The sequence below is a fragment of the Bufo bufo genome, chromosome 7, assembly GCF_905171765.1.
Source record: "Bufo bufo chromosome 7, aBufBuf1.1, whole genome shotgun sequence".
NCBI classification, from domain to species: Eukaryota; Metazoa; Chordata; class Amphibia; order Anura; family Bufonidae; genus Bufo; species Bufo bufo.
In genome coordinates, this window is record NC_053395.1 from 188793839 (window position 1) to 188818654 (window position 24816).

The following is a 24816-nucleotide window of genomic DNA, read 5'->3' on the forward strand; positions in this document are numbered from 1 at the left end:
AAACATCCATATACATAAGCAGCATTAAATCACACGGGATGATCTCTACAGGTCTGTTGCATTATAATATAATTAATTTAGCAAAAAAAAAAAAATCCCAAGCTGTGCAGAGTTGTACTCAATCACAGCCCACAGTCAGTATATATAAAGTGCATAGTGCTTAGAACTAGAACATGGCATAGGGAAAATACATGCAATACAGACCAAGCAGTCCTGGATCCCAACACGTGTTTCGCGGTCGATTTCTCAAGGGATGCTGATGGGGTGTCTAAACTGTTCATATATAGTCTGCAAATTGGCTAGATTGGGATCGCATGAGCTGCAAATAAAGACTAACAACGAAAACCGGAAGTGCGATGCGTTCCACACTGGAACGCATCACATCACTTCCGGTTCGGTCAGTCTTATTTCTAATGCAAACCGCTAATGCTGGGCAATAAGCGCACATGATTATTTTAAGATGGCCTGTGTGAAATCCTACTACATAGACAGAACATGAGAGGAAGCCGCGGGAACAGGCCGAGGAGGATCGCATCCGAAAACCGGATATCCGGCATGCGCTCCACCGTGGAACGCATCACTCTCAGAGCCAGCCGGCGCAGCCCCCTCCCACATCCAGGCCCAACATAGCAGTAGATCACATGAACAAGATGAATGCATAGTGCGTTCCACACTGGTACTCAGCCTTCTAGTTTAAACACAAGTTCCTCCTGTATTCATAGGTATACATCTTTTATGGTAGGGGCCCACCTATATAGAGATTACCTTTATATAATATAACAAAGTGCATAAATCAGATAATATAGATAGAATATAAAAACAGGTACAGATTCACAGACCATATATACAGTATAGATCTAAACATTTAATACTCATTTATGACTGATAATATTAATTGATTGTGGGGGATGAAAAAGAAAAGAGAAAAGTGATGGGTGCAAAAAGGTGATAATAAATGTGATGAAAAGTGAAAAAATAAAGTAGTGATGGACGTGATAAAGGTGAAAAGTGAACGTATCTTATACAATAATTGCAATAGACAGCAACATAGCAGGTATACATCTCAGAGACCCTTCCTGCCCCCATCACACGTTACTCCAGTCAGCTGACTGACTCCAGGCTATCTGCCATTTTAAAAAGCTTATCATGTGTCATAGTGAACTGTCAGAAGTTCTGATCAATGGGGCCCGGGGCCGAGAATCCCAGCGATTGGTGCCACAAAGGGTCAGAAGAGCCCAGATGAACGCGCTGCCTCTTCCTTTCTGTTCTCTGTGGAGCAATTAATGTACGGACTGAGACTTTCTATAAATCCATACGCTGTGCGACAGGTGAGCCGAGCCATTCTGCCCCTTGTTTTAGGAAATGCTGGGGGTCTCAGCACCTGGACCCAAACTGATCAAAACTTCTGACAAAAGTATTTTTTTTTTAATGTTTAAATATACGTACCTATTAAAGAGATGCCGTCACCCCCCCTGACAGGTCTGTTTTAGTAACTACTTGCACCCCCAGTTTGGAGCCTCTATTCTTATGACCATGTTGAGTCATTCCTCTATTATTCCTGCTAGCAGTCTGCAGTAAGGGTACAGCTGGGTGTTACCAGTTGGGGGGTCTCCTCGCGCTGCACGTGACCCACCAGTGACATGCAGCTTGGGGGGGGGGGGGGTCACGTGCATCTTTTTCCATGTGTTACAGTGAAAGAGAAATATGCAACATGTGCTCAGGATTCACAAGCCACATCAGAGGTCAATTTCCACTGCAGTTTTTCCTGCAACATCATGCACACGACCGTATGTATTTTGTGGTCCGCAAAAAAAAAAGGATGGCATCCGTGTGCATTCCGTATTTTGCGGAACGGAACAGCTGGTCCTTCGTAGAACAGTACAATCCTTGTCCGTAATGCGGACAATAATAGGACATGTTCTTATTTTTTTGCGGAACGGAAATACAGAAAATGAATGCATACGGAGTACTTTCCTTTTTTTTGCGGACCCATTGAAATAAATGGTTCCGTATACGGTCCGCAAAAAACCCCCACAAGGATCGGACACAGAAAGAAAATACATTCGTGTGCATGAGCCCTAAGAGGTTGTAAAATCTCATCTACATCTCCGGTGATGTAAAACACTGCAGCTTATACACCCGCAATTCTCCATCAGAAAATCTGCATCTTGTCCACTAACGGCTCATGCACACGACCTTATGTATTTTGCGGTCCACAAAACACGTATCGGCAAAAAAAACAAAAAACGGATGACCTCCGTGTTGCATCCAGTTTTTTTCCCCCCCCAAGCCCTGTTGAAATGAATGGTGCCGCATACGGACCTGTATAAAAAAAATGGAAACAGAAGAAAAATATGTTTGTGTGCATGAGCCCCAAGTGTGAAGAAACCCTGAACCCTTGACAAGAGCGATATTCATGACTCCATAAATGACCAAAAGTAGGGGATTTCACCCCATCCAATGCAAAGGATAACAGACGTGCTGTCGTTATAATCCACACAACGGGATAATTTACACTGTTTTTCTTCACTGCAGATTTGTGTGCGGTAATTTCGGCAGCATTTTTCAGTACCAGCAAAGTGGATGAGTTTTTAGGAAATCTCAAATCACAAACCAAACATTGACCTGCGGAGCAGATTTAAAAGCGGTTTTCCGAGATTCTGATATTGATGACCTACCCTCCTCAGGATAGATATCAGATCGGTGGGGGTCCGACGCCACGGACCCGTGCCGAGCCACTCCGATGAGCATCGTTGCCTCTTCACAGCGCCGTCCACTGGAATAGCGGCCATCCTTGGTATTGTAGCTCAGCCCAATTCACTGCCTTGGCCATAAGACCGATGAAGGTGACGTCACTGGCCTAGGATGACGTCACGGGACTTGTACTGATCAGTGGGGATTGCCAGGTGTCGGACCCCCGCCGATCTCATACTGATGACCTATCCTGAGGATAGCCCATGAATAGAAAAATCTCGGACAACCCCTTTAAATCCGCAGCATGCCAATTTCTGCTGCGTACATCTGATGCATATATCACCCTTTGTAATAAAAACTTAGAAATTTCTGCTGCGGAAAAGTGGCAAAATCTGCAGAAGGGGGCCCTTAAACTGAGGCTGCACGGGGCCAAAGATCGCTACCTAACAGGGCAGCGTTTTAACATTACGGAATTGAATGGGTTTGCAAGTTTCCACGACGGCAGAATTGCAAGAAAACCCAGCAACGTTGGATTTTTTATTTCTTTTTTTGCAATTTTGCAGGCGCGGTGACTTGCACTCTGTGGTCAAGCACAGATTATTTTTTTTAGGCACCTTATAACCAAAAGCTATTCCTACCCATCCCCTATGCGTCTGTTTTCAATGGGGAGGAAGGAATCGGCCACTGCCAGACTCCTGCGGCAACAAAGGATGGGGCATAATGAAAACCCAACATGTCCAATCCTTACTTCCAGCAACATATGTCATTGGGGAAAATGGGACGCCCCCATATACATCAGACAATCATCCGGTCTTAACAAAATCTGATCATCTGAGGTATATGGGCACCTTACAATAATGTCTACCTTTGACGGTGCCCAAGATAAGCGGCACCAACTATACCCGTCACACCAGTAAGGCAGGGGCAGTCAGAGAGGCTGACGAGCCTTAGCGTAGCTTCAAAGAGGTTTTCCAGGATCACAATTTTGAGGGCCAATCCCTAGAAAGGTGCGGCATGACTACAACCCCCCAAATCAGCTGCTTAAAGGGGCCACAGTGCCTGCAAGGAACTGGCTGGTAATGGAGTTCCCTTTTAGGGATCTGTTTTATTAAAGGCGTTTTCCGCTCCTCCGTCCGGCTGTAGATAGCTGTATATTCTTGCACTTGTAGTGCACAGCAGAGAGGTCCAATCTGGGGCTCTGCAGCCGACATAACTACAACTCTCAGCATGCCTTAAGAGTCACAGGCTGCTCTATCTGTAGATATGAACACGTGCTGGGATCTGTAGTACTACAAACCCCCACCAATGAATGAAAGGCTGTAGATATTAGCATATGCTGGGATTTGTAGTACCGCAGGGCATCCAGCCACGGCTCTGGATCACACATGCGCGCTGGGAGTGATGGTCAGGGATGCACCGGACTGATCTCAGGTTGGAACCTGCGGTCCTGAGCTCGGGACTCGGCCACGGCCAGCTCGGCTGCAGGAAACGCTGTGTGCATGCATTAAAATACGCCCCGGGCACTCACCTCAGTCCGCACGGTGGACACCGCGGAAGGCGAGGGCCAGGGCGTCTTCTCCTACAGTCACGGAAGCAGAAGCGTGCGGGACCTCCAACTAGCAGAACACCATCCGGCCCTGTCCGCCTCCCTCCTCTGAGCGCGGAGACCACACAGACATGAGCTGGCAAGCGCCGATCCAATCGTTCCCCTCCCTCAACTGCTGCAGTCTGCTGAGGAAGATGGCCGCTCTCTGATGTCGGTCACGTGACCCGAGTTGCGCTTAAAAGCGAACGAGACGATCGGCCATTGACTGGCGGCGACTGTGGTCCTGACGGTCTCGCGAGAGTATGGGGACGTCTTTGACGTTTCCTGTTCTGCCCTTCAATCAAACCTGCTGGTGGTGTGGCTGCGAGGAATGATGCAGGACTTGCAGGATGACGTCAGCTGTGCGACAGGAAGTGTGTGACTGTAAATGAGACCAACACATGTCTTTGACACTTCTGCAGGAGTTGGAGTTGTCCTCTACATCTAGAAAGAAAAGAATCTCTGAGGGATTAGCCACAGCAGCCGCAGTGTAAGGCTACGTTATGGCGCTGCTATTTGGAGCAATGCTTGCTCGGCTTTCTATTTATTAGGTCTGTTGTTATTATGACCTGTGGTGCAGAGTGTCCCTTCAGATTAGACCTGGGGATTTGGAAGTGGATTGGGTGTAGAATTGAGCTAATGTTTCAGACAATTTGTAATTTTTCTGATTTAACCCAAACGGTTCCAGATTTGCCAGCCATTAGGAGAATATTTGGTACATTTTAGGCGTGATTTTTTAAAGGGGTTGTCCAGTTTATACGACTAGCTGCCCATGGGCTGGGAACCAGGGGCGGACTGGGAACTTACAATGTCTCTGGAAAAGACCTCAAAGTGGCCCCATGTTTTTAGGTGGGTCCAAAGTGACAGAAGATGACGATGCAGAAGCAGGTGGTGCCAGCAATAATACAGAGCAAAATACCATAGTGCAGCACACATTACTGCCTGCATTTATAAAATCAGTGATACAGTCCTAACCTCAGTATCTGAGGGAAGGGATTTAGGGGTCATTATTTCAGAAGACTTAAAGGTAGGCAGACAATGTCACAGAGCAGCAGGAAATGCTAGCAGAATGCTTGGGTGTATAGGGAGAGGCATTACCAGTAGAAAGAGGGAGGCGCTCATGCCGCTCTACAGAGCGCTAGTGAGACCTCATTTGGAGTATTGTGCTCAGTACTGGAGACCATATCTCCAGAAGGATATTGATACTTTGGAGAGAGTTCAGAGAAGAGCTACTAAACTGGTACATGGATTGCAGGATAAAACTTACCAGGAAAGATTAAAGGACCTTAACATGTATAGCTTGGAAGAAAGACGAGACAGAGGGGATATGATAGAAACTTTTAAATACATAAAGGGAATCAACAAGGTAAAAGAGGAGAGAATATTTAAAAGAAGAAAAACTGCTACAAGAGGACATAGTTTTAAATTAGAGGGGCAAAGGTTTAAAAGTAATATCAGGAAGTATTACTTTACTGAGAGAGTAGTAGATGCATGGAATAGCCTTCCTGCAGAGGTGGTAGCTGCAAATACAGTGAAGGAGTTTAAGCATGCATGGGATAGGCATAAGGCCATCCTTCATATAAGATAGGGCCAGGGGCTATCCATAGTATTCAGTATATTGGGCAGACTAGATGGGCCGAATGGTTCTTATCTGCCGACACATTCTATGTAATGCTGAGAGCTTCAGATCTTTATGTACCTGGCATGGAGCCAAGATGAATGCTTGGGGGGCTCTCAGGGCATTGGCCAACCGGAAAAATTTCCCTGTAGGGACTATGTCCAGTCCGCCCATGCATGCATTGAGTAGTTTAATATGTATAAATCAAGTTTACACGCAAGTCCCTTGACCTGCATGCCGGCACTGCGCTCGAGACATGGCTGCTGATGGAGGGTCCGTCCCCAGTGTTAGTGAATGCAGGCCGCCATCAGCAGCCATGTTTTAAGCGCAGCACCAGTATCTGCTAATATGCTAAAAAGGAAGTGACAGCAGTATGCGTCTGTGAGTTCGGGATGCCCTAAGGTGGGGGGACAGTCTATGATGATTTCAACGTGATCTAATAGGTTTGTCTTTATGACCAGATGGGTTCAAACATCCTACAGTGTACTTATAGAGAACCTCCAGTTGAAGCGAAATATTCAGATGAATGGGATAATGAACAGAAAACTTTTTTTTTTTTTTTTTTTCTTTCATCTCTTCAATTGCAGATCCTCCGATTTCCTGGCTCCTCTTCTGTCATCCAAGACGGTCGCATCGTACGTAGGATGACTCCTTTCAAATTTTACAGATTCGTATATATGCCATATACCAAACACGCTAAAAATGCAGCTGGATTGTCCAATTATGGTTGAGCAGAGCTTTATATACAGGTTGTAAATGCTCCATGTTTTTTTTTATGTTTTCCTTTACAGATAGCTGTAGTCAAAATGTGTCGTCATAGCTTTAAAAAGACATGATCTCATCCAGAGCCAAGAATATTGACGTTCCAAGAAGATGGTGCAAGAAAAGGCCAAAAATTATTCCATTTCTCTAAAGCCGTAAGCGTCCTTTCCTGTAGTCCAGACATGTTCTGCTGGAAGAGGGCATTTCCCCTTTCGCTGCGCTTCTTTCCGATGCGCAGCTTAAGCTCAGATCCTCTCCTGCACCAGCTGATGACCTGCACGAACCAATTCCAGATTTTCCAACTCGTTGGGATCCACAAGTCCAAACTTACAGTTCAGCACGTGGGGTGCGCAATCAACACGTTATGGGAGATTCAGAAGGAGACACCGAGCAAAAGCTTACATTTTGAAACCATCCGGAATCACCCGGAATTTATTGCCCTTCGCATCCTTGCAGAGAATAAGATTGACTTCATGAATGACGCCACCTTGGTGAATACGCTGTACGCCATAATAAGGTAACTGGTCAGGGCCTTTATTATTTGCTCCTTTGCTCTGCTGCTATGTGACTTCTCATTCCCTATTTTATATTTCCAGGTTTAATGTGGAAGCACATGATTCTTTGGTGCAGCAGCTGCTAGTAGAAGGCTGGAGAAGACTGGAAAGGTAAAGCATGGTGAAATATTCACTCAATACTCCCTCTGGTTATGTCAGATAAAATACTGTGGCCTTTAGAAGCCAAGCAGGTCACCCTGGTAGTCAATATGCCATTGCACTAACACTGCATTAGCTGCTTGGCTTTTGTCCAGCTCTGGATTAAAGAGAGACTTGATTTAGAGATTTTTATGCATATTTTTGGCTCTTTTTAATTTCGGCAGTCCTATACCATTGAAAATTAAATACGAAATATTCTCCATCTGAAGCAGTAAAACTCAGATAGATAATGCATTGTCAGTTTACTGCTGCTGTGAGAGGAAGAGGTTATCTGCCAGTATAATAGTAGGTGTAGAATTGGAATAATAGTATGACATCTGTAGTGTCCTCTTGATAGGCCTAGATACAGATGCCCACAGAAGAGCATTGCGTTGATCAGTGTGATGCTCTAATTGAGTCACTCATCCCTTTACCTGTCTGGTCAGAGTGAATGGTTTAAGTGAGAAAGTCAAGTGAGGCTCTCTGCCCTGCTAAAAATCCAAAGAAACAGGAAGTTGAACATCCAGGACGGGAAGTAGAATACATGGAGAGACCTAAAAAATTATATCCAGAAAACCATCCACCCCTTTTTTAAAAACAAAAAAACAAAACCCATAGAATATTTATATATAGGCTGTTAATATGAGATAAAATTTTTTGATGGTAGCGCCCCTCCTTTAACCAAAGGTTTTCGCCATCATATAACCTTTCCCTCTTGAATGTACATTTCATGAGCCAAGTTGCACAGGCCGATCAGTGCTGTGAAAAAAAAAAGGCCTGCACTGCTCATAACTTTGGGATCATGAAAAAATTAGTTGTTAAAAGTAAGTCAATTATGAAAACAATTAAATTATCATTAAATTGGCACGGATAACAAAATGTTAACATTTATCACCACGGGAATGGTGAGAGTTGTTAGATCGGTGAGGGTCTTACTGCTGGGAACCTAGTTATTGAGAAAAGACCTGCATGTCCACGATGGGAAAAATGATCGGTGAGGGTCCCAACGTGTGGACCTCCACAGTTATCACCTGTTCAATAAGTCATGGTACGCTAATATGCTGTTTGCTGGAAATTTGCACTTTGCGTCTTCAGTAATGTTTTTTATTTTTGCATTGTACTCATTTTGAGCTAAAAATATATTTTTTTTAATTGGTCCTTATTAAAAATATGGAGTCTTTTTTTCTGTACATGGCTGAGATGCTCTAGAAGCAGCCTCTGGATTTTCTCTCTTTTCCATCAGCTGGGGAGCTGACGGGCTCCTTATCTCTGCTCTCTGACATTATAAGCACTCAGTAAAGCTCAGTTCTTATCTAACTGATAAGAATGTGGCTTAAATAAGTGTTTATGACCTCCCAGTAGTTTAGAGCGGCTCAATATTTTTAATAAAGGCCAATTGAAAATATGATTTTTAGCCAGAAATGAGTAAAATGCAATCATAAACAAAAATTGCCTCCGAAGGTGTACATAGTCTTGGATAATCTCCTTTTAATTGCCTGTATAAGGGTCCATTCAGACGTCCACAAGTGTTTTGCGGTCCACAATTTGTGGATCCGCAAACCACTGATCCCGGCCGTGCGCGTTCCGCATTTTGCGGACCGCAAATGGCCAGCTCTGTGATTGAAATGCGGGCAAGAATAGGACATGCTCTATCTTTTTTGTGGGGCAGCGGAATTTAACTACGGATGCGGACAGCACACGGTGTGCTGTCCGCATCTTTTGCAGCCACTTTGAGATTAATGGGTCTGCACCCATCCTGCAAAATTGTGGGACTGATGCGGTCCCTGAACTACGGACGTCTGAATGGACTATAACCTGTACAGGTGTTTGTAGGGTTGGTGTAGCTCAGTCTTTATTACATTTCTATGGAGGCTTCACTACAGCTTGAATCTGCAGTAATAGAACCAGTTGTTATTGCCGCAGGACTTTACAATATTCCTATTGTTCCGCTTATGTTTTACTATGACTCTAGTGACAGGTTTTATCTTTTCTCCTGTTTAGGTTTGAACCAGAGACTCTATCGAAATTTTCAGTTTGCTTGGAGAAAACTGACCTAGACACCAGTCCACTGATGGGAGAGGTAACCAATGCGCTGAGCACAAATCTGGATGATATACAAAACATCAGGTAAGAATCCATCAGTTATACCCAATAATGTTGTATTAAGAAGATGTTCAGTGATTTTAAGAACCTGGGGAGGAGTTGACACATCGCGGTCAAATCACACAAAGGCTGCAGCTCCATTCACCTCTATGGGATTGATAAGTGCTGTAATCGGCTTCCCTTCAGCGATCCCATAGAGTCAGGTGGTGCAGCAGTGTGCAAGTGTGCTCAATGCTCTCGGAGGACTCAGGGAAACCCAGTTCTTGTGAGCGGTGGGTGGACAACCCCTTTAAGATCCACCCGTGCATTATGAGAGATGGTAAGAGCAGGACATTTTCTGCTTCACCCTCTTCATACTTTCTTAAGAAATGATATAACTGATCACTTTGGATCATCTTCTGTTTTTTTTTTTTTTAATCCTTTACCAGAATCTTGTCCAATCTTATGGTCAAGACATTCCCCGTCACCTCTACAAGGCTGCAGCATCGACTGATCAAAAAGGCGGAATCCCTGATGGAGACGAGTGATCGCGTCGATGTGCACAGCGTCCGCAGGATTGTCCAGTTCCTCTTCTCCATGAAGTATGACTACCAGCCCCTCTTGGACAAATGCAACCAGGTTTTTGTGCGGGACATAAAGAAGATGAGCACGGACACCATGTGCATCGTCGCCTCTCTGTACCGACAAATGTCCTTCAAGCAGTTTGAGTTTCAGGTGATGGCAAAGTCGGCTCTGCTCGAATTATCAGACCTGTGGAATACTGCTGATCATTTTGGAAAGATATTTTGTGCCTTATTTCCCATGGCTTCCCAAGAGACAAGAAATAAGTAAGTGGCCCCTCAAAGCCGTATAATGTGTGTCACCCCTAAACCACCAGAAAAACGTCACAGGGGTTGTCTGGCCCTTACTAAATGATGATATTCTCAGGATAGGTCGCCTCTAGCTCTTCGGCAGGGGTCCAACACTGAAGTCCCTGGGAGCAGCGTTGCAAGGTTGACGGAGCTGTGTATTTCCAGTGCCGACTTCCAGCGATGGAGCTACACCTGAACAGCTGATTGGCGGTGTTGGGCGTCGGCACCCTGCCGATCAGCTAGTGGATAGGCTATCGATGAGTAAAGGCTGGACAACCCGTTTAACACAAAACCTGCTAAAACCATCACCAGCAATTTCTGGCAGCAGGTTACTCCACTTTACCTATTCACAACGCATGCACACTTGGCTGAGCATGCATGTATGGGGAGTTTAGGAGAGACAGCTGTCTGAAGAATATGGCTAACTTTAAGGTATGACCTCCATCATTTTTTCTTTTTCTCTCTCCAGGCTTGAAGACGACCTTGTAATCTTGGCAGATAAGATCCATCATATCAGCTTGGTGTATATCCTGGAGACCATGGCAGAGGCAGAATGTAGAAATCCCATGCTTATTCAAAAGTACGGTTTTATGGAATTAGTTTGAAGCATTGTGCGTCTTTCTCATACTTATCTAAAGGCTGCCTGCAGACATTAGGTTAAGGTCACACAATCAGCTGGATCGGGATTCGTACCTATGGGCAGAATAAGACATCAATGGGGGGAATAGGGTTCAGCTTCTGATCCACAAGTTGTTCTGGAGGTTATTGACTGTATATCATTCTGTCAGCATAGGGATATACTTGCATGCTTGTGAAAGCCTTTCTGCAGTCAGGATGTCTGTCCAGGTTCTAACCCCCCATCTGTTCTGCCTGACTTAGGCCCCTTTCACACGGGCGAGTATTCCGCGCAGATGCGATGCGTGAGGTGAATGCATTGCACCCGCACTGAATACCGACCCATTCATTTCTATGGGGCTGTTCACATGAGCGGTGCTTTTCACGCATCACTTGTGCGTTGCGTGAAAATCGCAGCATGCTCTATATTCTGCGTTTTTCACGCAACGCAGGCCCCATAGAAATGAATGGGGTTGTGTGAAAATCGCAAGCAAGTGCGGTTGCGGTGCGATTTTCACGCACGGTTGCTAGGAGACGATCGGGATGGAGACCCAATCATTATTATTTTCCCTTATAACATGGTTATACATGAATACAGAATGCATAGTAAAACAGCGCTGGAGGGGTTAAAAAAATAAAAATAATAATTTAACTCACCTTAATCAACTTGATCGCGTAGCCGGCATCTCCTTTTGTCTCTTTTACTGAACAGGACCTGTGGTGAGCATTGACGTACCATGTGATGACGTCACTCCGGTCATCACATGGTACGTCACATGATCTTTTACCATGGTGATTCACCATGGTAAACGATCATGTGACGTACCATGTGATGACCGGAGTGACGTCATCAAAGGTCCTTGACCTATAATGAATGCTCACCACAGGTCCTGTTCAGTAAAAGAGACAGAAGGAGATGCCGGCTACGCGATCAAGTGGATTAAGGTGAGTTAAATTATTATTTTTTTTTTAAATTAACCCCTCCAGCGCTGTTTTACTATGCATTCTGTATTCAGAATGCTATTATTTTCCCTTATAACCATGTTAAAATAATACAATCTGCGAATGCTGTCCCCCCTTTCCTTTACCCCTCCTTCCCTTCCCTGTTTCCCCCTATTCGTGTCTACATTATGTTTGTATTTAATTTGCATAATACTGTTCCACAGTCGTTTGTGGTTTCTCCCGAGTAGGGATCTAGAATTGTACGACCCGTTGATTGGCATTTATTTTACCTATGCTGTGATGCTGAGATGTATTCAACATCAGTCTCATTGCTTGTCATGCTTTGTTCTATTGAAAATTGAAAAATTAAAATAAAGAATTTACAAAAAAAAAAAAATAATACAATCTACAGAACACTGATCCCAAGCCCGAACTTCTGTGAAGAAGTTCGGGTTTGGGTACCAAACATGCACAATTTTTCTCACGCGAGTGCAAAACGCATTACAATGTTTTGCACTCGCGCGGAAAAATCGCGGGTGTTCCCGCAACGCACCCGCACATTTTCCCGCAACGCCCGTGTGAAAGAGGCCTTAGGGTCCATTCACACATCAGCAACTGTTTTGCGATCCTCAAAACACGGATACTGGCCATGTGCGTTCAGCATTTTGCGGACCGCACATTACCAGCGCTATAGTAGAAATGCTTTTTCTTGTCCGTGGATGTGGAGAAGAATAGGACATGTTCTATTTTTCCTGCGGGGCCGCCGAACAGAAGTGCGGATGCTGACAGAACACGGTGTTCTGTCCGCATCTTTTGCGGCCCCATTGAAAATGAATGGGTCCGCACCCTTTCCCGCAAAATTTCAGAACGGATGCGGACCCATTTTGCAGACGTGTGAATGGACCCTTACATGTACTGTGCGGATGAATGTGATAAGAGATGGGCAGTCCCTTTAAAGGCATATTCCCATCTTGGGCATTTACAGAATATCCATGCGAGACCCTGTACCTATCTCCGGAAAGGGGGTCCCCCAACCTCTTTCCGACCTGGAGAGGAGGCCTTCAGTCTCTTTCTCAGTTGCAGTGATATTTCCTTGGTAGACACTTGAATATTTGTGGGTTGAAGTATCTTGTCTTTGAGATTATGTCATACAATACAATATAATGCTATGGGACGGCGGCAGTGCTGGAAGTTCAGGACGGGAGCTAAGCTGCGAGTCCGGGGCATGACACCCGCTTGTCTGAAAGGGGCCTTATTCTACACCACCCGGCTGTGATCAGAGTCTTGTTCTCCTACATTCACAGCTTGCATGATGACCTGTGAATAGAGACGTACGTGTTGATATTGTCCCTTCTTTCTTTCTTTTTTCTCCATTTAGAATCTGTTCAACCATACAGGATAATCTGGATCATTATCAGCGACTGTATTTATGTAAAATAACAGATGCCCTGGTCTGCCTGCCCTGCCAAAATTATCAACTGTTTGCCGACCTACAGAAACGTCTGACAGCGTAAGTGTAACTGAAGGGGGGCAATAAAACGCATGTGACACTGAATGCAGGCATCCGGGTCTGCACTTCGGGATGCCGTCTTCTTCTCTCCCTTGATGTAATACGGGAGCTGTGAACCGTTCTTGTATGTTGGTAATGGAGGTGAGAAGAGCAGATAGGTGGGATTTCCATGTACATGCTGTGATATATTACAGGTATATCCCAGGGCAGAGGACGCACTACATTTTTCCCGGAAGAGTAACAATACTCCTCTTAGCATTTTTAAGGAGTATTTTCAGTGAAGGAGGAGTCTGAAATAAGATAGTGGGTATTTTTATTTTTTCCCTGCCATAACTTTTTTATTTTTCTGTCGATGTAGCGGTATGAGGGCTTGTTTTTTTGCGGGGCAAATTGTATTTTTTAGTGTCATCATTTTGGGGTACATATAACTTATTAAGTTTATTACCTTTTTGGGGTGATAATGAAAAAAAAGCAGCTCCACCATTGTATTTTCACTTTAAATTTCCGACGGCACAGCTAGCCTGTTACTGTTATTTTATGGGTCAGTACGATATCGGCGATACCAAATGTGTGTACATTTGTGCGTTTTTTACCACTTTTGCGCAATGATAGCACGTGGGCTTTTTTTTTTTTTCTCTCTCTTCTTTTCAGGTGATTTTTCTGTAGGGGAAAAAACTGCTGAAAAAAATGCTTGTCAAAATTAGTGGGGGAAAAAAAACCCACTTGGAAATACACATGAATTTCATGGCGTTTTTTACAAGCCCAAAAAAATGGCACAACAAAAAAAAAAAATGCAGGAAGCATAAACAAAAGATCTTTTTGTTTATTAGTTATTTTCTAGAAAATTGTTGCTATCTCCGCTACCACTGGCTTTTCACACAGCTTCTCTAGAATCCTGAAAACCAATGGAGTCCCTTATCAAACTGCTGTAAAGTAGTACAGGCTTAGTTGCCCATAGCAACCAATCAGGTTCCACCTTTCATTTTCCAAAGGAGCTGTCGAAAATGAAAGGTGGAATCTGATTGGTTGCTATGGGCAACTAAGCCAGTTCTACTTCACACCAGTTTGATAAATGACCCCATTGGTTTTCAGGATTCTAGAGAAGCTGAGAGCAAAGCCCCCCGGGTGGGAGCGGTGTGACCACCCTGCAGGAGTTGTAATAATGGACATTTTGGCTTTTTAGGTTTACTTAATGTTTGTTTCTCATTTGTATGTCCATAGCTACATGAAGACGTGTTATGTGCCCACCATCTTGGTTATGATGACCAGGTCCTTGTCATTACTGACCCTTACTAAAGTGGATGAGACCATCCTGACTAAGATCGACGCGGTCATCCCCCAGTGCGATCTCAGTGACCTGAACAGCATTGCTAACAGCGTCATCCGGTGGCTGCAGCCGGCCCGGGTGTCCAGGCAAAATAAATCTGGGCTGTATGAAAAGCTCCTCCATAAAGTGAGCCGACACGGACTGGAGAGAGTCAGAAACATAGACAACCTTGATAACCTGCTAAATGAACTGACGTACATGATGAATGGCCAGTGGCTTCACAATATGCTTCTAGACGACATCCTGCACTCCTGCCAGCGCCTGCTGCATCAGGTCACCTGGAGGAACGCCCCGTTTCTGGCGCTGGTTATAAGTTACTGTAATACTCTGTGTCCTCCAGTACTGGACAAGATCGCCGAAGTCACCATGGAGAATGTTACAAAGGTAGTAGTCGCATGCATCCGCTTTGTCTCATAGAGTTTGTCAAGTTGTCGCAGAAATTAGAGGATTATCACGCAGGACTGGGAAATGGTCTGTGCACGTTGCACCTGAACCTTTAGGGTAAATGCACACGTTCAGGATTTATGTGCGGACAATCCGCAGGTGATCAATCCGCATCAATTGGTGTGGATTTTCCCGCATACGGATTTTACTCTCCCCATGGAAGTGAATAGAGAAAATCCGGTCAGGGAAAAAAAAAAATTATAAATTGACATGCTGCGGATTTTATAATCCACACCGTAGGTAAAAATCTGCATCGTGTGCATGAGAATTAAAAATTCTCATAGACTACAATGTACTGGGTGGGTCTAAGCTCCATTGAAGTGAACGGAGCTTAGCCCCGCCCAGGCCAGTGATACTAGTCGTGACGTCACTGGGCATGCGGTAAACGGCGATAAGGCTGCGGCACTACTGCCAGCGCCGCTGCCTTCTGAACCAGCTGATCGGCGGGCGCCCCGGCTGTCGGACCCCCGCCGATCAGATGCTGATGATCTATCCAAAGGATAGCTCATCAGTTTAAAAAAACTGCAGAACCCCTTTAAGTTCCCAGTCTTCCTCTGAGTATAGCAATGGGACAGTCCCAATAATACTAATGTTTTGGAAAATTGCTGTGCATGCAATTTCCTGCTATTCAAATATAAGTTTTGGTTCTAGTGCCGGCACACGGCCGTGTCAGTATTTCTGCAAGAAAACGGATCCACAAGATACCTTTCGTTTGCACTCCATAGTTTTCCTCACTCCCATGAATAGAAAGGCCTGTTCTCATCTGCAATATGGACACAGATAGGACCCTGTATAATTTGCAGAACGGCCACACAGACGTGTGCATGGCCCCATAGAAATGAACGGGTCTGTGTGCTATCCACAAAAATTGTGGATAGCACGTGGATGAAAAATACAGTCATGTGAGTGAAGCCTTAACTTGCAGTTCCTCTTCATCTCCCCTCCACTTGACCCTATATGAACCTTCATGGAATTTCGAAGTTGATTTTCAGGAACACGTAATGTGCACGGCCTTTACAAGATGTATAAAGCCTTTATACAGACATGTGAGACGTTATCAAAACCGTCTTCTGATTTGCTGTTTCTTAATTGTGTCCAGATTCATCCCACTGACTTGAACAGAATATTGTATGCCTTTATCAATCTGAACTACGATCCCCCGCGAGAAGAAGAGTTCTTTAATCTGTGCATTCAGCATATACTCGTGAATCTGAGTAAGTATTCTGTGGGTTTCACCTTTGGGGGATACCTTTGCAAAATCCCCATTTATAAATACAGAGAAATGAATGGGGTTGTGTCGAGAAAATCCTTGACTGTGGCAGTAAACCTCATTGGGTAGGTTGGGTTCCCCCACTTGGGATGACTTTATGCAGCAATGTGGATACGTGGCCAGAAGGTCATGCTGTCTGTGTCCATGCAGTGTGTGTGTGGGGGGGGGCGTAAGTCTTAAATCCTCTGATGGTGTGTCTTATTTCACCTTCCAGATTCGTTCCCTCCTCATCTCATGGTTCTGGTTGGATTCACACTTGCTGTTGCACAATATTTTCCAGAAGAGCTGATTAAATCAATTTTTAACATTGGTTTCCTAACCAAACTGGATTCTGAACTTGACAGTAAGTGCGGTGTATTTTTCTGCATCTCGCCCCCTTCGCTTCTATCTAGGTCATTCATTTTGACTAGCCTTCTACTCTTTAAAGGGGTTGTCTCCTCTTGGACATTGATATTGTATCGCTAGGATATGCCACCAATGTCCTATAAGTGCAGGTCCCACCTCAACTATCTGTAGAACGGGGCTCCCAAAGTGAACGAGAGCGAAGCACCCTCCACTTCTGTGCAAGTTCTGAAAATAGCTGATCGCTGGCTCAGCTATTTCCAGCAGTCCCATAGAAGTGAATGGAGAGGTGACCATGCATGCTTGGTGTGCTCTCCGTTCACTGACCGCCCTCACTCTCCCATGGAAGTGAATGGAAAGCACACCGCGCATGTTCATTGAGGCCCGTTCTAGAGAAAGACGTGCGTCCCAGAGGTGGGACCCAAACCTATCTGACTTTGAAGGCCACCAATGTCTCAGATGGGCCAAGCCTCGAGTTGGCCATACATGTTGGATATCAGCGTATCATGGTGGCTTAGTGGTTAGTGCTGGTGCCGTGCAGCGCTGGGGTCCTGGGTTCACATCCGACCAAGGACAACATCTGCATGGAGTTTGTATGTTCTCCCCCGTGTTTATATGAGTTTCCTCCGTGTTCTCCGGTTTCCTCCCACACTTTAAAGACCTATTGATAGGGAACGCAGATTGTAAGCCCCATTGGGGGCAGCTTGAAGGTAATGTCTGTAAAGCTCTGCGGAATATAGTAGCGCTATATAAGTGCGGAAAATAAATATTTGTTGGCTGCACCTGCTGATTTTGGTGGGCCCGTCCAACTATCTAATGCAGGCATGGACAACCCGCGGCTCTCCAGCTGTTGTAAAACTACAACTCCGACCATGCCCTGCCGTAGGCTGATAGCTGTAGGCAGTCTGGGCATGCTGGGAATTGTAGTTTTGCAACAGCTGGAGAGCCTCAGGTTGTCCAACCCTGATCTAATGTATCTAACTCTACCCCACTGTCGGATGTCGGAGGAGATAAGGTTCAGACCAATCCTTTTATTATCGGAAAGATAAGGAACTGCCAGAGGCGGCTTCCACTTACTACTAAAAATACATGCATGCTCGGCCTAGCGGGCACGTGTTTGAGGGAGTTGAGATTGATAGCTGGGAGAGAGATTGGGCATGTTGAAATTAGACATTCGATCCTGGTTTTCCCATACAGTTGGGGTCTGCAGTCTTGATGTGTGTGGGCAACTTTACCTGCACCCCGAAGGCCCGATCTGCACACCCAATCATACAAACGGCTAAATAAATGAAGTTTTGTTCAGCACTTTGATGTTTTCTGTGTTGTCTTTGCTTTATAGCTTTTCCATCTGACAGAAGCTCCAAGATACGAATGCGTCTGATGCAGTTAAATCGAGCGGTCTGTCTCGAGTGCCCTGAACACCAGGTTCCTTGGTTTCATGAAGAATACTGCCGACAGATGAAGCAAAGAGGTGTGGGGCTAGCTTCGTTGATTTTCCTTGATTTTATTATGCTAACAAGACAAAGTGGTTCGATGACTTTAGTACACAGTGCCACTCTTACTTGTGGCTGTACCTGGTATTGCAGTTCATCCCTATGGAAATGAATGAGGCTGAGCTTCAATACAAAAGCCCAAGAGTGGCGCAGAGTTAGGGGAATTTTATTTTTAGGTCTTCGGAATTGTGATTTTTTTAATGCGATGCCTGAACTGCTGGGGGCGTGCCCTTTCTCATGTGGTGGTGGGGAGGCTGGCAGTGTGCCCTTTCTTGGAGGGGGGTGCCTTTTCTGTTGTAGCTCTCACCCTGTAATTGTCACAGCTTCTAACAGCAGATATAGATGGTGGCAGTTGAAAGATGGAACTGAGCATGTGCGACCACTTCAGTGAGATGAACAGAGATAACAAAAAGAACAAACAGCAGGTGGCGCTATACAGATACATTTTATTGAGTTACTTTGTTGTTGCACACAATTTTTTAATTACATGCGATTACAAAAAATATTCAGATCCAGGTGCTGGTTTGAAAAATACGGAATATTTTTTTTCTTTCATGGAACAACCCCTTGAATATCTATAACTGCAAAACTACATTTTGTAAGAATCATTTACCTCTAATAACGGATTTATTTTTTCTCAGATGCCAACTCCAAGAGATCCATATATCATCAGATTCACCTATTTCTGGGAGATCTCTTTGGAGGAATTAACTATGCCAAGATGTTTGTAACCACCCCCTATTACTATACAGTAGGTAAGATTTTTAAATTTGTGTGTGCATTACATTGACAGCAAATTAAATTCAGTAGTGTAATGCTTCATTTGCCCTGTGGTGGCGCTGCAGGGAAATCGATCACTTGCTGCTGCTTTTCCCTACAGACGACTGCTGATCACTGTGTGCCAGCAGCAGGGCAGCCAGCGATCAGCTCATTATTTGGGGCACATGAATGTTATGGTGAGAGGTCCTGGCTGTCATGTATGGCCAGATGCAAATTAATTTTGCCAATGACAATTGGGATGGAGAAGGCAGATCTGTAATCCTCATCTTCTAGCCAGAAATGCTTATCTTGCCTCTTGTAAGATAAGGTTAGTTTCACATTGCCAGCATAGTTCCGGCAGAGAACAGTCTGCCGAGGCTGTCTTGTTCCAGAATTGCCGGAATGCTCGCCGACCCCTTTCACTATAATGGGGTCCAGTGGAGATCTGGCCAAATCCTGGCATATTTGCTGGATAGCAACCAGATCTCCGCTAGACCCCACTATAGTCTAAGGGGTCGGCAGGCATTCCGGCAATTCCGGATCCAGATAGTTGCAGCAGAGAACAGTCTGCCAGAGCTATGCCGGCAATGTGAGACTAGCCTAACCCTTATAAATGTTACAAGTTTCTGAAGGTGTTAGGCCTCTTGCACACAAACGTTTTTTTTTTTTTTTTTTGCGTTCCGTATACGGAATTATTCATTTCAATGGATCCGCAAAAAAAACGGAAGGTACTCCGTATGCCTTCTGTTTCTGTATTTCTGTTCCGTTCAAAGATAGAACATGTCCTATTATTGTCCCCATAACGGACAAGGATAGTACTGTTCTATCAGGGGTTCAGCTGTTCCGTGAAAAACGGAATGTACGCGGACGTGATCCGTTTTTTGCGGACCGCAAAATACTGAAAAACCCATACGGTCGTGTGCAAGAGGCCTTATGTTGTGGATCTCCTAACATAGTGTGATTGCTTCCTGCAGATTTTGAGTGCATACTGAGCAAAAATAAAAAACCTATTGCATATATGGAAGAGAACAAGCTTTCCTCTAATGTGGCAGAAGTACAGTGGGGCCTGGAGAGTCAGATGTGGGATAACAAGTCCTTACCACAAGGGGCTCAGAGGTTAGTGATTCTTCTGCGTGTAGAAGCATGGTGCTCCATCCCAGTGCAACTTTAGTTCGCTTGGATATTTCCATAACTCCCATTTGATTGAGCCAATGTCTTATATTGTTATGAACCAAATTGCTCTGGGGACAGTAGGGACAATGGGGAGAACTTATCATGAGGGGAATATTTGAAGTCCGTTTTGCTGGAGCCTGCGTTGGCGTACTTTATGCCACGTTTATCAAATGTTACATATTTGATAAATTTGTCTTGTCCTTAAACCTAACACTTTTGTCTAGAAAAAGCTACTCCAGTTTTCCTACTCCTCCCTCCTCCTGTGGAGAGATTGTGAATGTTTTTGCAACTTTTTCAAGTCTCAATGATAAATCTGGAGTGAAACTCCTTGACATAGCTAACCACACCCGCTTTTCCACCCATATTGCAAAACTGGAGTGGTGGAAAAAAGCAAAAAGCCCAATTTTTATTTTTTTTTTGAATCCAGAATTTCGGAGTGAAGGCATGATAAATCAGAGTTAAAATTAGTGCAATTTTTTTATTTTTTATTTTTTTAGTCACTTTATTATGGAAATATGTTAATATTTGTTAGAAAACTGTATGTAAAGTCTCCCCCTAGCAACTGTCAGACAGAACATTGGACATGCCAGATAACCTTATGGTACAGAGGCAGGCTTCTCAGCATGCCTCTGGTCTCCCAGCCCTAGCCTCTTTCTCCCTAAATGTAATAGAGCTAAGGCTACTTTCACACTCGCGTTTTGTGCAGATCCGTCTTGTATCTGCACAGACTGATCCGCACGAATAATGCAAACACTTGTATCCGTTAATAACGGATCTGTTTGCATTATTCATTCAAAAAAGGCTAAGTCAAAACGAATCCGTCTTGACTTACATTGAAAGTCAATGGGGGATGGATCCATTTTCAATTGCACCATATTGTGTCAGTGAACAACGGATCCGTCCCCATTGACTTACATTGTAAGTCTAGACGGATCCGTTAGGCTCTGCATAGTCAGACTGTCACAAAAACGCTGCAAGCTGCGTTTTAGTGACTGTCTAAAAAACGCAACGGAGGCCAAACGCAGCCAAATTGATGCATTTTGAACGGATCCTTATCCATTCAGAATGCATTGGGGCTAAACTGATCCGTTTTGGGCCACTTTTGAGAGCCCTGAAACGGATCTCACAAGCGGACCCAGAAACGCCAGTGTGAAAGTTACTAAAGTAATGCTACATGATTCCCTGAAGACTGTGATCGGCACTGGCAGCAGTGTCCCCCTCTCCCTTCTCAGCATCTCCCTGCCAGAGCGGATTGCTGCAGCCCTGCTCCTCTACCTATCTTCCCAGCACTAACCAGAGACACTCTGAGAAGGTAGAAATGGGTGCACCTGGCAGCACCTGTAAACTGTCTGCAGGGAAGCATGTTACATTAGTACATTATTACATATATTTAGGGAGGCAGGGCTGGAGTAATGAGACAGTGGCTAGGACAGGGAGAACAGAAGCAGGCTGAGTAGCCTCCGCATCAGTTATTTGTCATGTTCAGTAGACAGGTAGTCCTTAAAGGGTTTCTATCACTTCGTATGACATAATTAGCTGTCAGACACTAGCGATCTGCTAGTGTCTGCTCTGGCCAACCATCCTACTATAATCACTTGTGGGGCAGCGGTTTTGCTAAAAAACTAACTTTTATAAATATGCTAATGAGCCTCTAGGTGCTATGTGGGCGTCATTAGCACCTAGAGGCTCCGTCTACCTTCATACACAGCCGCCGCCCAGCGCGTCCCTCCAGCCCGCCCATGTCCTCCTCCGTGTGACGCAGCGGCCGAATTCTCGCGCATGCGCCGTGCGCGGCTGTATTCGGCGCATTTGAGATGTCTGAGCTCGGAGCGGTCAGACATTCAATGCGCATGCGCGGATGTATTCGGCGCATGCGCATTGAATGTCTGACCGCTCAGACATCTCAAATGCGCCGAATACAGCCGCGCACGGCGCATGCGCGAGAATTCGGCCGCTGCGTCACATGGAGGAGGACATGGGCGGGCTGGAGGGACGCGCTGGGCGGCGGCTGTGTATGAAGGTAGACGGAGCCTCTAGGTGCTAATGACTCCCACATAGCACCTAGAGGCTCATTAGCATATTTATAAAAGTTAGTTTTTTAGCAAAACCGCTGCCCCACAAGTGATTATAGTAGGATGGTTGGCCAGAGCAGACACTAGCAGATCGCTAGTGTCTGACAGCTAATTATGTCATACGAAGTGATAGAAACCCTTTAAAGGAAATCTGTCACCAGGATAATGTCACGGATGGTGTTGCAGAAAGCTGGAACTTATAAATAAACATCCGACTGGCTTGATCCCAAACTAAGGAGCATATGGGTGAGCCCTATAAAACCCCTAGAGCTCTCCCTGACTGCTATGCCCATGCAAAGATCTTTATGGTAGACTATTTCATGCCCTCGTACCTTATACTATGTGACACCTGAAAACCCTATAATAGTGAGGGGACACGACCACCGGCTCCCTGCACTTAATACCGACGGAGTCAGGGTCACCTACAATCAAGCCAGCAAGAAACACAAATAAAGGGAACAGACTTATCTGAGGAATCAGGAGAAGCAGCCTCCAGCAGTGAACACAATCCAGGAAGAAGTATAAACCGCAAAGTGAGGCAGTATGGGAGAGAATATAAAGGGAGACAATCAGTGCAAATAGATGACAGCTGGGAGAAGGAAAGGAGATGAGAAAGTGAAACCAAAACAAAGAACATCATACAACAGGTAGAGAAGAACGTCTGCCAGATGTTCTCACAGAGCTGGCGGTGACAGATAATCGCTATTGCAGTAAAGCCATGGCCTAATAGCACTTAGCACCTTATTTCCAGATGTGCCTTTGTTTCAGCAATAGATGTTTTTTATCTTCTGAAAATCCAGTTTATTTGCTATGCAAATGAGCCAGTAAGGTGCCCAGAGGGGCGTCACTCTTGCAGGAAGTAGGCACGCCTCCTGCTAGTGCCCAAGCCCACCCTCATGCTGGGAAAAGGGGGCAGAGTTATGGCTTGAATGTGATGTAGGAGGAGTGGGTGGACTCATTGTGGTAGGGGGCGTGTCTGGACTCCTTCCGGCAAGAGTGACGCCCTCTGGGCACCTTACTGGCTCGTTTGCATACCAAATAAACTGGATTTTCAGAAGATAGAAAACATCTATTGCTGGAACAAAGGCTCATCTGGAAATAAGGTGCTAAGTGCTATTAGGCCATGGCTTTACTGCAATAGCGATTATCCTGGTGACAGATTTCCTTTAACAACCCTCAGAGGGGAGACTTTACATACATTTGTGTAATAAAAATTAACATATTTACTTAATAAAGTGTATTACAACATTTAACAAATGTTCTTTCCTTCATCTTTATAGAGTCGCTATTGAGTTTCTTAATCCAGTGGCATTTTGCAGAAATTCTTCCAAGATCAAAGGGTTAAATGCCATGAAGAAGAGACATTTGGAGATTCTGGGGTACTATGTAGTGCAGGTTGGTTACAGTTTCTTGTCCTCAGTTTTGGGACCATTGGGGTTAAGTCTTATAACTTGGTAAATTCTGAGTAAATAGTACAAAGGTGTGGTTCCATAAAGCCTCCATGTTCCGTACCCTGAGGGATTTAGCACGACCATGTAAAGCACATTTCTCCTGCAGAGGCCATGGACACCCTGGTGATCCGCTGATCATTTTAGAACCTGTAAATATCCCTATAGTAATCCATACGTTCTGGGTCTCAAGCTGCATCTGGCTTATTCTTTAGATACAGACACTGATCGCTGTAGAGGCAGCGCCGCTCGCCAGGGGAAGGATCTGTGGCTTTCAGGATTTAAAACCTGACGATTCCCATTGCCCAGTTACTAATCAATATAAGAATTACCTGGAGATAATAAATATTGTAAAGGCAGCCATATACCTAAAATACCTATTAGTGGACATCTGTTCTTCCCTGCTTAGGTCAACCAAACATCCATGTGTTTTCAATGGACAGGTGGAAGTAAACTACCGTCAGGCGCCTCTGTTGGCAGCTTATCTCCCCCCAGAACAAAAGGGTCAGACATTTTGAAACCTAACTGCCTGATCCATCATTCTCCCTACCTCCGCTGTCAAGGGAGTGTCAGGAGGCCCCCATGCACATCACATTGGTGGGTTTGGCTGACAGTGGTCTAATGTGTATGGCCACCTTTAGGCCCCTTTCAGACGAGCGAGCTCCATGCATTGGACTCGCAGCATGATTATGCAGCAGCTCCCGTCCTGACCTTCCAGCACTGCCAGGGTTGCATAGCATTATATTGATTTATGATGCACTGGATCCCTTAGAGTTCTGGAATGTATTCTATAACACTAACATAATGCTGTCAGTGTTATCCAATACATTCCAGAACTGTAAGGGTTACATAGCATCCTAAATCAATACAATGCTATGCGACCCCAGCAGTGCTGGGAGGTCAGGACGGGTGCTCTTGCGGAAACTCGTGTAAAAGGGACCTAGTTATGACTCCCACATTTCATGTCAGTTTTCTGTTTTTCAGATCCCTAGTTTTGAATGGAATTCAATGGAACTAGGAACAAAGGACGCCTGGATTAACTACCTCAGGAAGAAGATTTTTGCTAATGAGCTATAAAATGTTTTATGCAAATTTGTAAATAAACTAGTTTTTTAT

The 24816-nt window shown here is 44.8% G+C and overlaps 2 protein-coding genes across 5 annotated transcripts in view; one reads left to right on the forward strand and one right to left on the reverse strand.

Annotated features, from left to right (window-relative positions):
- Positions 1-4452, reverse strand: part of PPIG (peptidylprolyl isomerase G) — a 43051-nt gene extending 38599 nt beyond the window's left edge. For 2 of the 3 annotated variants that reach the window (XM_040440037.1, XM_040440038.1), the window contains exon 1: positions 4223-4452. The gene's annotated coding sequence lies outside the window, so the exon portion shown is untranslated. The remainder of the gene's footprint in view (positions 1-4222) is intronic. The other variant, XM_040440036.1, reaches the window with a different exon arrangement.
- Positions 4453-4653: 201 nt separating this feature from the next.
- LOC121008487 (FAST kinase domain-containing protein 1, mitochondrial-like) lies at positions 4654-24805 on the forward strand. 2 transcript variants are annotated; one of them, XM_040441079.1, is made up of 15 exons: positions 4654-4830; positions 6689-7176; positions 7256-7324; positions 9353-9478; positions 9883-10281; positions 10775-10885; positions 13241-13372; positions 14594-15083; positions 16243-16357; positions 16628-16756; positions 18095-18226; positions 18890-19003; positions 19982-20123; positions 23533-23647; positions 24685-24805. In XM_040441079.1, exons 2-15 carry the CDS (start codon positions 6842-6844, stop codon positions 24775-24777), a joined length of 2502 nt encoding a protein of 833 aa, XP_040297013.1. In that variant the 5' UTR covers positions 4654-4830; positions 6689-6841; the 3' UTR covers positions 24778-24805. The 2 variants fall into 2 exon arrangements, with proteins under 2 accessions (XP_040297013.1, XP_040297012.1); XM_040441078.1 differs by having other exon boundaries at positions 4665-4769.
- Positions 24806-24816: the final 11 nt, after the last annotated feature.

Bases quoted from the DNA above. Each gene is read 5' to 3' on its own strand.
- LOC121008487 (XM_040441079.1), top strand. From the start codon at position 6,842: ATGTTCTGCTGGAAGAGGGCATTTCCCCTTTCGCTGCGCTTCTTTCCG. The intron at 16,358-16,627 runs GTAAGTATTCTG...TTCACCTTCCAG, and splicing joins GCATATACTCGTGAATCTGA to ATTCGTTCCCTCCTCATCTC. The intron at 20,124-23,532 runs GTTAGTGATTCT...TCATCTTTATAG, and splicing joins TTACCACAAGGGGCTCAGAG to AGTCGCTATTGAGTTTCTTA.